Consider the following 13,373-nt stretch of genomic DNA (forward strand, 5'->3'; position numbering starts at 1 on the left):
CGTGTACAGACACGCCGTCGCTTCTAAAGCCTTCGCCCAGAGCAGCGAAGGGCACTGATCTGTGGCTGAAGGGCCCTCAGGCAGGGCCGGGGGGGCGGGGGGGGGGGGGGGGGAGGGTCGGTTCTCTTCCGACAATTATCAATGGAGGAGTACCTAAGAGGACTGGGAAGGTTTGTGACTTTTCTACCCAGCCGACTGAACCCACATACGTTTTAGCATTGAGGGGGGCACTCTGAGAGTTCCTCGTGGTCGCCCTGGTGGTCAGCGTAGCCCTTTTCTTGTTTCAGGCCACCAAGAAGCGAGCGTCACAGCACTCGGTGGCGGCCCATTTGTTTCTTGTCTTTGCCTTGCTGGGCGCCTGGGGAGCTCTGTCTCTTGCATGTGGACCGCCAGCCCGGGCCTTCCGTCTCCCGTCTTATCGGAAAGCTCATTTATAAACACACTTGTAGATAAGGAAACCCGCGTTCAGAGAAGCCAGGTGCCTCCGTTAAGGTCACCCCGCCTGGTCACCGGAAGAGCACATTCCAGCCAGAACAGATCCCTCTTGCTGTTTACTTTATGGGCTGTGGGGCTGCGTGGGATTAGCCTCCTTGAGGGCCAAGCGTGGCTGTTCTTTCCGTGCGCATCTGGAGCCCTCTCGGATGCTGATCGGCATCCTTCCCGCACCCCGGAGGCCACAACACGGGAGAAATCCCAAAGCAGGGGCACCTTGGTGGTGGCAAGGAATGTCTTCTCTGTCTCCTGGTCTGTACTGGTACCTGCTGCTCCTCCCCGCGGAGGGCACGGTGGCCTGAGCTCACGGAGTGGTCGAACCCGAGTCCCTCAGATGTGGGAACGAGGCACCACCCACCCACGTGGCTGAGGCGTGCGTGTCTGAGCCGGGGGCCAGGCACCAAGCCCAGGCTTGCGTCCCGAGTTCACCAAGGCAGTCTGCTGTTCGCCGCCGGCCTAGTGGCACTGTTGTCACCCAGCCAGGGCTGGAGCTCCAGGAGGAAGCAGGCACCTCTGACGTCTCTTCCCAGAGCTCTGTGGGGTCAGGCCTTGTCTAAGGACGGAGACTTCGGGTCCTGAGGGCCTCCTGTTTGGCGCGGTGCCCAAACTTGACTCAGTCCACACAGCTCTGTCTAGCGTAGGCATATTATCCAGGAGAGATGAGGCCCTCGCGTTATGAGACTTGTCTGCTTTCAACCGCTGGCCTAATAAGTAGGGAGCCGGCACCCGCACTCACGGGCCATCAGGCTCTGAAGCTGGTGCTCTCAGATGTGTGTTGAGCGGCCTTCTGTCCAGAATCAGCCACACTGGGGCCCTGTGCCCAGGCAGCAGCCTTCCACCCCACCCCAGCCTTCCACCAGGGCCCTCCAGTGGACCCTGGCCTGCCTCCCGGTGTGGCCACGGCTCTGACATAGGCCACGACCCTTTGGGCAGCGGCACATGATGTGACGCCTGGTGCCGCATCACCCCCAAAGGTTTTTTTAACATTTCCCCCTTGGGGAAATTTCAAATAAAGACGTAGAATGGCATCGTGAACCCCATATATCCATCACCAAGTTGCGACACTTATCAGTGCTCACCCAAGCAATGTTAGAGCTCTCTGCGTTGTCAAGGGGCGGGGCCTGCCACCTTGAGCTCCATGAGGCTGCTGCGCCCTGTGCTGGGGAACCCCTCCCTGTGGCCGGCCCTCCGAGGCCACCTCCTGCACAGCCTCCCGTCGCTGCAGGTGTCAGGAGGGGGACAGCCCTGGTTCTACCTCCCTGGCGTGCTTCTCCTAGGCCACTAGGAAAGGACCCTTGCCCCCACAGGTAGATCTCTGGGGGGGCGGCACAGGCCTCCTTCTTTCCGCACGGGCTCTGGGCGCCATCTTGTGTTACAAAGGAGTTACTGTTTCAGCCAGGCCCAGGCCCCTCCCCACGTCCCAAGTTCCCGAAAAGCGGCTGTGGCCTCGCTGTCTTCTCCCTCTAGTAGGGATGCTCACTGGAGGAGCCTTCACCACAGTGGGTGACCCCGAGCACGGCACTTCCCTGGGATTTCTGCCGATTACCGGCCATCCACCCAGTGGCAGCGGCCGGCAGACCAGGCTCATTTTCTGGCCACTGACAGTATGATTTTCGTTTTCTTTGGGGGAAGATTTGCCTTCTCGGCTGTGTCCTAGGTCAGTCACAAAATGGCAAGTTAGTTAAGTAACTCCTTAGTCTAAGTTTCTGCACCTGTAGAAAGGGGATGGTAATATGACCTCCTTCAGGTTTGTGAGCATTAGAAAGAATGTACGGAACTTAACCACCAGCACACCTAAGTGCTCCGTATGTCACAGTTTTTAAAATAAGTTGGGTTCCTCTAAAGCAGATGAAAGTCCATCATGCGCCTAGGCTGGACTCTATGAAAAAGTGAGCACCGGGTGATCCAGACTATGGGGTTCACACGTGCGTCATGCTTCCCTCTCTTCCAGAAAGATTTTGCTGCTTCTCCCGTTAGCTTGAATCTTTTATTGCTCTTTTTCCTTCTTCATAAACTTTTGTCTCCATCCTGATCTGCCTTCTGCTTTCCGTCCCTTCACGAGACGGCCCTTGAACCAACCTGTCCACACAGCCACCAGCCCCCAGACGTGCGCCCGTACAGCGTGGGCTAGCTCATCAGTATCTCTTCCTGGTGGCTACAGATGGACCCTGACAATCCATAGTCTTTTCCTGTAACATTTTTTTGAGACCTGAACATCAGTGCTGCTGAAGGGTGGCTCCCGTGCTGCGGGGCCGGGGCGCTGGCCACCATCAGGCAGCTCAAGGCAAGCAGCACTGCCCAGCACGGACTTGGGTCAGACCTCAGTCCTGTCACTTACCAGCTGTGTGACCTGAAGCCCAGCATTTCGCTTCTCCAGGCCTCGGTTTCTTCCCCTGTACGCAGGGGCGGCAATGACCCCTCTCCCACCGCATACGTGGGAGGATCCCGTCCCAGATGTTGGCCACTCCGCTCCTCCTATTCAATAATATTACCTCCCATCTTCCATCAGTTTTAAGAAGTTTTCAAGGATTTGCAGACTCTATTCCAACCAAGCTAATCCACTAGAAAGACCACTATGGATGACTTATTGGCTCAAGCCCGAATGGGTTTTAACTTGAAGCATAGCTGGGGACAGGTGATGCATAAGGACAGACGGGGCAGATGAAGCCCCAACAGCACAGAGAGAACAGAGAACTTGAATCTGGAGGCGCGTCCCCTTTACTTCACTGCTGCCCACTGCTCCCCCCTGCAGTCCTTCCACAGTAAAAAGCCATATCAAGGGCACAAGGACCCTGCTTGTCCCCAAAAGCAAGGGCAAGGGCAAGTCCCCCAGGGCAGGTGCATGTTCCCTGAAGCGCCGAGCCCCCTCCAGCCGCCTCCCCCCCCTCCCCCCGCACTACTGGACTTTTTCTTAAGACCATGGCCCCTGGATTGCTGCCTTCCTCCGTACCCATGTCCCACCTCATTCAGGGGTGTTTTAAGACCCTCAGACCCCGTCCAGGGCCAGGCCTCAAGTTCTTTGATCTCCTTAACCATGGGCTTTTCCCCAAGTCTTGCTGTTACCCACGACTACTCTACTTCTCAGAGACTAAATTCAGGCACCCCACCCACTGACCACGTTCTGCTGTCCTTCTGTCTTTCCATGGTCTCTCATGTTTCATGGCTCATTCTGCCTCCAGGCCCGCCGATCCCTGTTCCCACCCTTGTCCCCATCATTTTGCTACCTGGTACCCTTACCTCCTCCCGCCATTGTCCCAGACACAGCCATCTCTCTCCCGCCTTCTCGTTCCCCGTCCCCCTGCAGATCCCAACCTCGGGTTCGTGCTCTGCCTGTCTTCTCCACCGCTCTCCTCTACCCCTCCAAGACTCCTTCCTCTCCCATCACTTCAGATCATCACTCCTGCCTTCCTACTTCAGCAGGAAAATGCCAGCCACCAGCCTTCCCCGCCACAGCCCCTCTAAGCTCGTCTGTACCTCCAGCCCTCCCGCCTGTCCTGTTCAGATGCCATTCTGGTGCACCTGCAGCGATCATCTCTCTCACCTGTACCGCCAGCTCTCGCCCCTCAGCTTGGAAACACGATCAGCTCGCTCTCAGCTTCAGATCCACCCTCGGCCCTTCTAGAAACTATCCTGTCTCTCGCTGTTCTTTTACATTCAGGCGTCTTAAAGTAGCAACTCGTGCTCACTGCCTTCACCTCGTCACCTCCCGTTCGGTACTCGGCCTACAGCCACCTGGATTCTTCTGCTCCCACAGCCCTGCGCTGCCTGCTCCCCCCGGTCTCTGGTTATCTCCTAAAGGCAGAGGGTCTCCGGGGTCCTTGTCAGACTCACTGCAGCACTGACACTGTAGATCTCATCCTCTCTCCCACCGTTGTCTCCTGGTCTTCCTCCCATCTCTGGATCCCTCGTGGCTGCTTCTTCGCGGGGGGTGCTCTCTGCCTGTGGATGTCCCAGGGTTCCGTTCCCAGCCCCCATCGTTCTCACCGACGGCACGGACCACAACCACAGTTTGTGTTCTTGTGGTCCAAAATCCCTCTCTCTGGCCCAGCCGTTCTTCTAGGCTTCGCACCTACCTGTCTCACTGCCCACAGGCCATCTCCAGGTGGGCAACCCAGAGACCCCTCCGACTCCACGATTCTGAGACGAGCCACCGTCTTCTCCCTTCTTCCGTGGCGCCAACCCAGAGACACGAGCACCCTCCTCACTTCCCAGCCTGGGACCAGGGGCTCCTCCTCCGCCCTCCTCAGCCCCTCCTGCGTCGGTTCCCCCCCCCCCCCTCCCCGTCCCGTCAGCTCTGGCCCTTACCATCTGCACACCCTCTGGACTTTTCTCCAGTCCCACCACCACTGCCCCAGTTCAGGTCTTTTTCATTCTTACCTCCTAACGGAGCACCTTCCTGCCAGCCCTGCCATCCGCTCCATCCTCCAAACTGCAGCCAGAACAGCCTTCCCGAAACGCATGCAGCTGATCAGACCATTCCCGACTAAAACCTTTTCGTTCCTTCCCTCTGCCCCTGAGGTAAAGTCCGAACTGCCAGCCTACCCCAACACTGCCCGTCTCTCCGGCTCCTCCCTCCCCCTCCACGCCCCAGGCGCCCGCGGGCACGCGCACGCTCATACACACACACACACACACACTCTGGAATTGTGCTGTCTCGTGCCCTTGTGCCCTCTTTTTTACACCTGCTGGAACAGTCTCCTACCGCCTCCCACCTCATCATCTCTTTTTCTGGTTAATCCCCCTTGGCCTTCAAGATCCAGCTTAAACACCATCTCTTCTGGGAAGCCTCCCTTGACCCCTCCCCGGGCTGAGCTGGGTACCTCCCTCCCTTGGTATCTCCCTCGCCGCGCTTCCCCGGGGTCGCCGGTACGCTTCCCCGCGTCCCCCACTGAGCCGCCAGGCAGGGCCAGCCGGCGATGTCGTGTTCCCACAGAGCAGGCGCTTGGCGAACGTGGGCTGGGTTTCAGAAAGGTTCTGGCCCAGGGGTTCCGATACACTCTTGGAAGCGCAGGGCCGAACCGCCGGCTGCCACGACGTACACACGAGTGTGAGCCAGCAGCGCCCCGTGGCGCTCTTGGGGGCCGGGGGCCCGGGCTCACCTCCCGGCTGGGCCTGCACCTCAGTCCGCCTTCTCTCCCTCCCTCAGCCTACATGAAGCGGCGGCACAGCTCAGTCAGCGACAGCCAGCCCTGCGAGCCCCCCTCCGTTGGCATCGACTACAGCCAGGGCGCCAGCCCGCAGCCCCAGCACCAGCTGAAGAAACCCCGCGTGGTGCTGGCTCCTGAAGAGAAAGAAGCTCTGAAGCGAGCGTATCAGCAAAAGCCATACCCGTCACCAAAAACCATCGAGGAACTCGCCACCCAGCTCAACTTGAAAACCAGCACTGTCATCAACTGGTTCCACAATTACAGGTACGTCCCGGCTTGGTCCGGCCCTCGGCGCCGTCAGCCCTTGGGAGGCGGCCCGTCTGTCCCGCAGGGAAGGGCCACGAACGGTGCAGCGGGCTGACGTGCTGGGGACCTGGCCCTGGCGGGCTGGGAACTGAAAGGCTGGTGCTGGGTCGGTTAGTTTGGCTTTTTATGTTTCGTTGGAGCTTTTAGCTCCCAAGGTGGAGGATCACGTCATTAGGGACAATCCACGTCTGTCTGCTGTGCCAGGAAAACGAGATCACTTAGTGAGGGAGAGTGTAGGCGGCCGCGGTTCCATAGCAGCGAGCAAGTCTTAGTGCAGACCCAAAGGTTCTTTTACAGCATTGTCTTCCAAATCAGCCTGATTTGTTTCGTAATGAACTAAATCCAGTCAAATTAATGAGATTTATTGAGCACCTACCAGATCTCCAGACACTGAGCCAAGTATTTATTTTGAGAGAGAGAGTGCACGAGGAGGGGAGAGGCAGAGAGAGAGAGAGAGAGAGAGAGAGAGAGAGAGAGAGAGAGAGAGAGGAGAGAGGAGAGAGAATCCCAAGCAAGCTGCACGTCGTCATTGCAGAGCCCGGCATGGGGCTCCGTCCCACAAACCAGAAGATCAAGCCCTGAGCCAAAATCGAGTCGGACGCTTGACCGACTGAGCCACTCAGGTGCCCCTTACCTGCATTTTACAGATGAAAGACATAAAACTCACACAGGCTAAATACCTGACCTAGGCGTGTCAGCTTAGGGCCTAGTGCTCTCCCGCAGAATGAAGCCGACTGGGGTAAAATGTTTGGATTAGGTCATGACACCGACATACAATGCATGTCGATCGTAGCTGCAACCAAGACTTCCTGCCGCTAGAAACCGGGACTTCCCGGTGGCCCGATGGAAATCCCTGCTTGTTTAATGCCCTGAAGTGACTGTCTCAAACTGCTGGTTGTCATCAGAACATCATTGTCTCTAGGGCCCAACAAAACTGAGTCGGGGGCTCCTGGTTCTACCCAGGGGACAAGCACACGCACGTGGCCAGTGCGGGCGGAGCCCTCATGGTTACTCACCTGAGACAGGTGTCGGGCAAAAGAGTATATCCCAGGCAGCTGGGGACCACAGGGGCTGGTGTCTCGGACTGGGCCCTGCCTTACCTGTTAGGTTCTGCTGCAGCTTCCCAAGCCGCCCTGGTAACCACCCCCCCTCCCACCAGGTGCTAAACAAAGTGGGGACTTTGAAAATATTAGATGGGACCCAAAACAGTACCTTTATTGCCGGCGAAAGCTAAGTAAGCATTTGTAGCTTAGTGTGAGAGCCAGACAGACCTGCTGCCCGACCCCTGGAACCAGGCAAGGGGAGCCACGATGGCAGCACCGTCCCCAGCCGGCCTCCCGGGCGCGGCCTGGCTCCCTCGAGGACAAAGACAGTACACGAACTGAGCACAGCCAGCTTGTTCATCCTCGGTCTACGGACGAGATAAGAACAGAGGCAGAGCGAGGCCAGCAGTTGCAATGGTGGAGCTGCCTCCACCTGGACGGAAGCTCTAAGAGCAGGAAACAAGTGAAATGAAGGAGAAGGAACGGAAACCCGGGCAGAGGATCACCGGAGCCTCTCCCCGCCAGGTGTTATGCAATCCCATTTTTACTTTCTAGACACAAAGGTGCATTCGAATGTGTTCTTTTGGGTCTTTTGCAACTATGTTCGCTTTTTTTTTTAATGTTGATTTTTGAGAGAGGGACACACAGAGCATGGGGGGGGGGGGGTGGGCAGGCAGAGAGAGAGAGAGGGCGACACAGAATCCAAAGCAGGCTCCAGGCTCTGAGGGGTTTGAACTCACAAAGCTCGAGATCGTGACCTGAGCCAGAGTCAGACGCTTAACTGACTGAGCCACCCGGGCGCCCCAAGCGACGTCCACTTCAGTGCAAGCACGGGAACCCTGGAGACGGCGGAGTTAACTGGGTCGGGTTGCCACCTGTTACCCAAAACACCTCCAAAACATTTCCCCTGGCCCTGCTGGGGTCACCTCGTTCCCCAGACCCTCCCCTACAGGCCTCAGCTGAACGACAGTCACTGCCTCCTGGCCGGGGCACGCTCTCGCCCGGTTTCTTAGCTTTGGTCACTCGCCTTCCTGACAACTGTGTAACGCCCATCACAGTACAGGTGGTCAGCTGCTCACTGTGGAGACGCCCCATGTGTGCGTTTAACAGCAGCAGGGTCAACCATACACCACAAAAGTAAAGACAGAAGGGGGAGAGAGGAGAAGGAGGAAGAGAACCTCAAAACTTAGGAAATGAGCTCAGATGCAGATCTAGAGTGGATGCTCAGTAAATGTTTTCTTGCAAAAATAACCGTAACAAAGCTGGCCAGGCTGACAAACGGAAGAACCTAGGGCAGAGATTCACTTCAGCTGCCGAGATCTGGAAAGATCTTCTGCAAGAGGTAGGAGATGTGCAGGGTCTTGACAAAAGAACTGAGAAGAATTTTATAAGCCACAAAATAGATCAGATGAGAAGTGAGCACCAGGTCATTCAGAATTGGCATAAAGCCCCAAGAACTGAGGTCACTTGGGTCACCCGGGAGGCAAAGTGCAGAGCAGAGATTCAGACGGAGAGCACACCCCCTCCATGGCTTTTAGCTCTTCCAACTAAATGCTATCAGCAGAGACCAGCCCGGTAGACCCCAGAGCTTCTTACAAGAACTGGCACACAGCAGCACTTAGCACACATGCACAGAGTTCCTTTCCTTGTTTCTTAAAATGCTGATTTTTTTTTTAATTTTTTTTTTTAACGTTTATTTATTTTTGAGACAGAGAGAGACAGAGCATGAACGGGGGAGGGTCAGAGGGAGGGAGACACAGAATCTGAAACAGGCTCCAGGTTCTGAGCTGTCAGCACAGAGCCCGACGCGGGGCTTGAACTCACGGATCGCGAGACCATGACCTGAGCCGAAGTCGGCCACCCAACCGACTGAGCCACCCAGGTGCCCCTAAAATGCTGATTTATTTTGAGAGAGAGAGAGAGAGAGAGAGCATGCAGGGGAGGGGCAGAGAGAGAGAATCCCAGGCAGGCTCCACATTATCAGCACAGAGCCGGACACAGGGCTTGAACCCACAAACCAGGAGATCGTGACCTGAGCGGAAACCAAGAGTCAGACACTTAACAGACTGAGCCATCCAGGCCCCTGACACACACACTGAGTTCCTAAGGGAGGAGATGTCTCTCATATTCTGCAGGAGTTAATTAAACAGGAGAAGTTGACTTTTTTTTTCTCCTGCCCACGGGAACCCACAGGGAATAGTGGTGGGGCAGGGGGGGTTGGAGATCGATTTTCACCCCCATCAAAAGAGTAAAACTTTGCTTCCTCTTACCATTTCACCCTCAAGGAATTAGAAGTATCTTAGGGTGACCATTTACCCGGGAACAGGGCCAGGAATGCCGGAACAGGGTGTCACAGGACACCTGGTCTCCTCCCGGAAGAACAGGTCCACCCAGTAGAAACTCTTCTGAACCCTAAATACCATGGCGCCCTGCAAACCTCGCCTTACATGGCTCTCTGCTCCCGGGACCTGGTGTTTCTAGCTCAGAAGAGGATATTCCTCACAGACGCGGAGACAAATCTAGGCGAGGAAAGATGATGTCTCCTGTCGCCTGAGCATAGAATGTGTGCCAGGCACCGAGCCGGGAGCATCATGTGTGTTGTCTCATCAGATTCTCTGATCGGCAGCGGGGTGCGGTGCTACTGGCCCCATTTTCCAGACAGAGGTTACACGGGTTCACCCAGCTGCGGAGAGGGGCGGCCAGGATGCCAGGCCACAGGCATGAAGCTGTCCCTTCCCGCCCCGCAGCCCCTTGACCTCAGCCTCAGCACTTACAACGGGGATTGTGGCATTCAAAAGGCAGCTGGATGGTCAGAACAGTGCCCTTTTTTTCTGGGTCTACTTTGTGTCCCATATTATGCATTAATACTTTATTCCTAACATCTCTGCAAGGAAGCAACTATTCTCCATGATTTTCAGATCATACGGAGAGGCTCCAAAAGGTTCAGGAATTTTTGCCATGTTGCAGAGCTAGTAAGTTTACAAACCCAGGTTTGCCTGGTTCCACAGAGCCTGTGCTCCATTCTGGGGCCAGTCTACCCCTGGGACTCAGAATTACAACCCACAGGTCTGCCTGTCTGGCCTCCCACCTCCCCAGCCAGGGTGGGATGGGATTAGGTGCTCACCCTGGCTGACATTCTTGGCTGCCAAGGGGCCTGAAAGGCAGCAGACAGGCCTGCCCTCACGGCACAGCATCCAGGAACCTGACGGCAGGGGCTCCCACTTCATAGGCTCCCGTGGGAGCCCAGAGAGGGAGGGAAGTCTTCTGTTACCCCCCTGGGAACTTCGGGAGGCGGGGGATGCTTTAGGACCTCACCCTGAAGCTCTGGCTCAGAAACCATCCTCCGGACAAGAGTCCTCCGCAGGGAGCAAATAAGTGTTGACACATCAGTGCCATCAGGGTTCTGATACACTGGACTAAACTACAGCCAGGTTCCCGGTGGCTTCAACGCTGCCTTCCTCCAACACAAGACCTGGCATATAGTGGACTCTCAAAACAGGTTACGTTCACTGGGGTCTATGTACTGCAGAAAATATTTTTATGCATGCCTAGCCCAAGGCCCGGTTTCTTTCTGCAAGACAGTGGGCTTAGTGCTGACTTGACCTGAGGATGCTTTTCCACTAACAGTTGGCACATTAATCAGAGGCTTTTTCAGCTCTTTGGAACCACCTAGAGAGACTTCTCATCGAGCCTAGTACAGTGGGCAAGATGGAAGGAGAAACGCAGGCCCAAAAGCAGACTTAACAAGAGCCATTTCATGACGTCCCAAACCAGGGACGGCCAGGGCCCGTGTGCAGCTGTTCCCTTCACACCCGACAAAGTATGGGAGCTTGATTATAACACGCTTGCTGTGTTGGAGCGCGTGTCTGGTCTCCTTCCTGCTTGTTCAAAAGTGACCCTTCCCTGGTCTCCTCTGAAAGGAGGGAATTGGTTGAAACGTAATCTGGGAGAACCCTGCCCGGGCCCTGACCCCTGACCTGTGGCTCAGACACTTTGGGCGACTACCCAAAGTCCCGGTGAGGACAGGCCCATTCTGCATTTCCATTTGTTAGTTCAGTCCTCATTTAAGACCGCATACCAAGCACCATGCCGGGCCTGGGGTGCGCGAAGGATGGGCCGCGCCATTCACAGCGCGATTGGAGGTGGGGTGGGACAGGAGATGCAGGAAAAGTGCCATTGAACCAGTAACACTGGCGCGCCATCCTCCCTGAAAAGAGGGGCCTGGCCCTGGCCCCGAGGGGCGACTCGGGCAAAGGCACTGAGCTTGGGAGGTGGCGGGGGCGAGGCCCGGGCCTGGCGTGGCGGGTGACGCCCTGCCCGGCCGGGGAGGGGTCCCCCGCGACTCCGAGCGCGCGCACGGCCGCCCCCCTGCTCACGGCGCCGCTCCGCTTGTGTCTCGCAGGTCTCGGATCCGCAGAGAACTGTTCATCGAGGAGATTCAGGCCGGGAGCCAGGGCCAGGCCGGGGCCAGCGACTCCCCGTCGGCCCGAAGCGGCCGAGCCGCGCCCAGCTCGGAGGGCGACAGCTGCGACGGCGTGGAGGCCGCCGAGGGCCCGAGCGCCGCGGACGCCGAGGAGTCGGGCGGCCCCGCGGCCGCCGCCAAGTCTCAGGGAGGGCCGGCCGACGCGGCCGCGGCCCCGGAGGAGCGGGAGGAGCCGCCCAGGCCGGCGGAGAAGGCGCATCCGCCGCCCTCGGGGACCCCGGCCCCGGACGACGCGGACGACGAGGGCCGGCCCCGGGCGCCGCCGCCGCCGCCCCCTCCGCCGCCGCCGCCGCCGCCCGAGGGCCTCGCCGACGGCCCGGGGCCCGTGCCAAACCCCGCCGCCGCCGCCGCCGCCGCGCCCGCGGCCGGGGAGGACGCCGCTACCTCAGCCGCCCCGCCGGCGGAGGGCCCCTGCCGGGCCCGGGACGGCGCCGACAGGAGTTCCGCTTTGCCAAGCACCAGCGCGCCGGCGGCCGCCCGCAGGGCCAGCTCGCTGCAGAGCCTCTTCGGCCTCCCGGAGGCGGCGGGCGCCAGGGACTCTCGAGACAACCCCTTGAGGAAGAAGAAGGCCGCGAACTTGAACAGCATAATCCACCGCCTGGAGAAGGCCGCCAGCCGGGAGGAGCCCATCGAATGGGAGTTCTGAGAGGGCGCCGCCCGCCCGTCCCGCCGAGCCGAGCCGAGCAAGAGTCGGGCCGAGCCGGGCCGAGCCGGGCCGGGCCGGGCCGAGCTAAGCCGGGTCTGGCCGAACCGAGCCGGGCCGAGCCGAGCTGGGCCGAGCCGAGCCGAGCTGAGCTGGGCAGGGCTGGGCCGGGCAGAGGGGCGGGCGCCGACTCCGCGGCCTGGACCGTGTTGCGCACTTAACCGCCCTGCGGGCCACAGGGCAAAATCGCCATAGGCCAAGGTGCATATAGAAAACAAAGGAGCATTAAGCCCAATCTATGTCGTGTTTTCAAGGAAGAAAACGGAAATGTGTAGTCGAGCTTTTTTGTACCCTGAAGTGTTTTTTTTATTGCCCTAAGTGATTTCCACAGGTTCTGGAATAACTCTTACAGCTTTGCCTTGCGCCCTCCTCTTTCGTGTGGGCTTTAAAAAAAAAAAAAATCAAACCCACATATTAAAAGGGGGCTTTTTATCTGCCATCTAATGGCTTCAGAGCGATAATACACTATTATCTTCTTAAACCAGGAAAAAAAAAGGGGGGGGGGTGGGAGGGGGGATTTTTCAGAAAAATTAAAAAAAGAAAGTTTTTGTAGCTGTTCAGTTGCCACTAAGAGATTGCACAGTCAAACCGACTCTAAACACACTAGTTTGGATTCCTAAATATTTTCAAGTAAAGAATCTTCTCGTTTGAAACTTTGAATTAAAATAAAACACATTTACTCCACATATTTTTTAACAGAAAGAGAAGTCACATCAGGAAACGATCTGATTTTGTGGTAGCTGACGTAGTGTTTTCTTGTACGTGAATAGAATCCTGACATGTAGTGCACATGATCCATAGCTTTAACTGGCTCTGGGCTTTTGCTGGCCAGGGTCTGTTTAATACACTCCATTCTAGGCCAAATCAGGACAAAAAGAAAAGATCCGAATCTAGGTATTTTATAATCTGCTTTTTAACCTCTAACCGCAGAGCACGCTGATCAGACCTCATATCTCGGAGGTTAGGAGACAAGTTAGAACTGTAGCATGTCCCCGTTCATTCTGTTTTAATTTATGGTGTCTACGTCTGCGTTGGTGAGTCCGCACACGTGCGAGCGTGTAAAGGAAGGAGGAAAGAGTGGGCCGCCGAGGTGGCAGCAGGCAGCTTGGGGGGGGGGGGGGGGGGGCCGCAGGGGTCCCGCCCCGCGTGGTCAGCAGGCTTCCCTTGGCACAGAAGGCAGCACACCTCTCAGCACTCTC

The 13,373-nt window shown here is 57.3% G+C and overlaps 1 protein-coding gene across 13 annotated transcripts in view; it reads left to right on the forward strand.

Moving 5' to 3' along the window:
- CUX1 (cut like homeobox 1) overlaps positions 1-13,373 on the forward strand; it is a 377,843-nt gene that overhangs the window by 339,189 nt on the left and 25,281 nt on the right. For 9 of the 13 annotated variants that reach the window (XM_058711654.1, XM_058711653.1, XM_058711661.1 and 6 more), the window contains 2 exons: positions 5,639-5,903; positions 11,391-12,375. The exons of the other annotated variants lie outside the window; for them this stretch is intronic. In XM_058711654.1, coding sequence (XP_058567637.1) covers positions 5,639-5,903; positions 11,391-12,117 — 992 coding nt within the window. In that variant the 3' untranslated portion in view covers positions 12,118-12,375. The remainder of the gene's footprint in view (positions 1-5,638; positions 5,904-11,390; positions 12,376-13,373) is intronic. 13 annotated transcript variants of the gene reach the window in all.

This window comes from Neofelis nebulosa, chromosome 18, assembly GCF_028018385.1.
Source record: "Neofelis nebulosa isolate mNeoNeb1 chromosome 18, mNeoNeb1.pri, whole genome shotgun sequence".
Taxonomy (NCBI): Eukaryota; Metazoa; Chordata; class Mammalia; order Carnivora; family Felidae; genus Neofelis; species Neofelis nebulosa.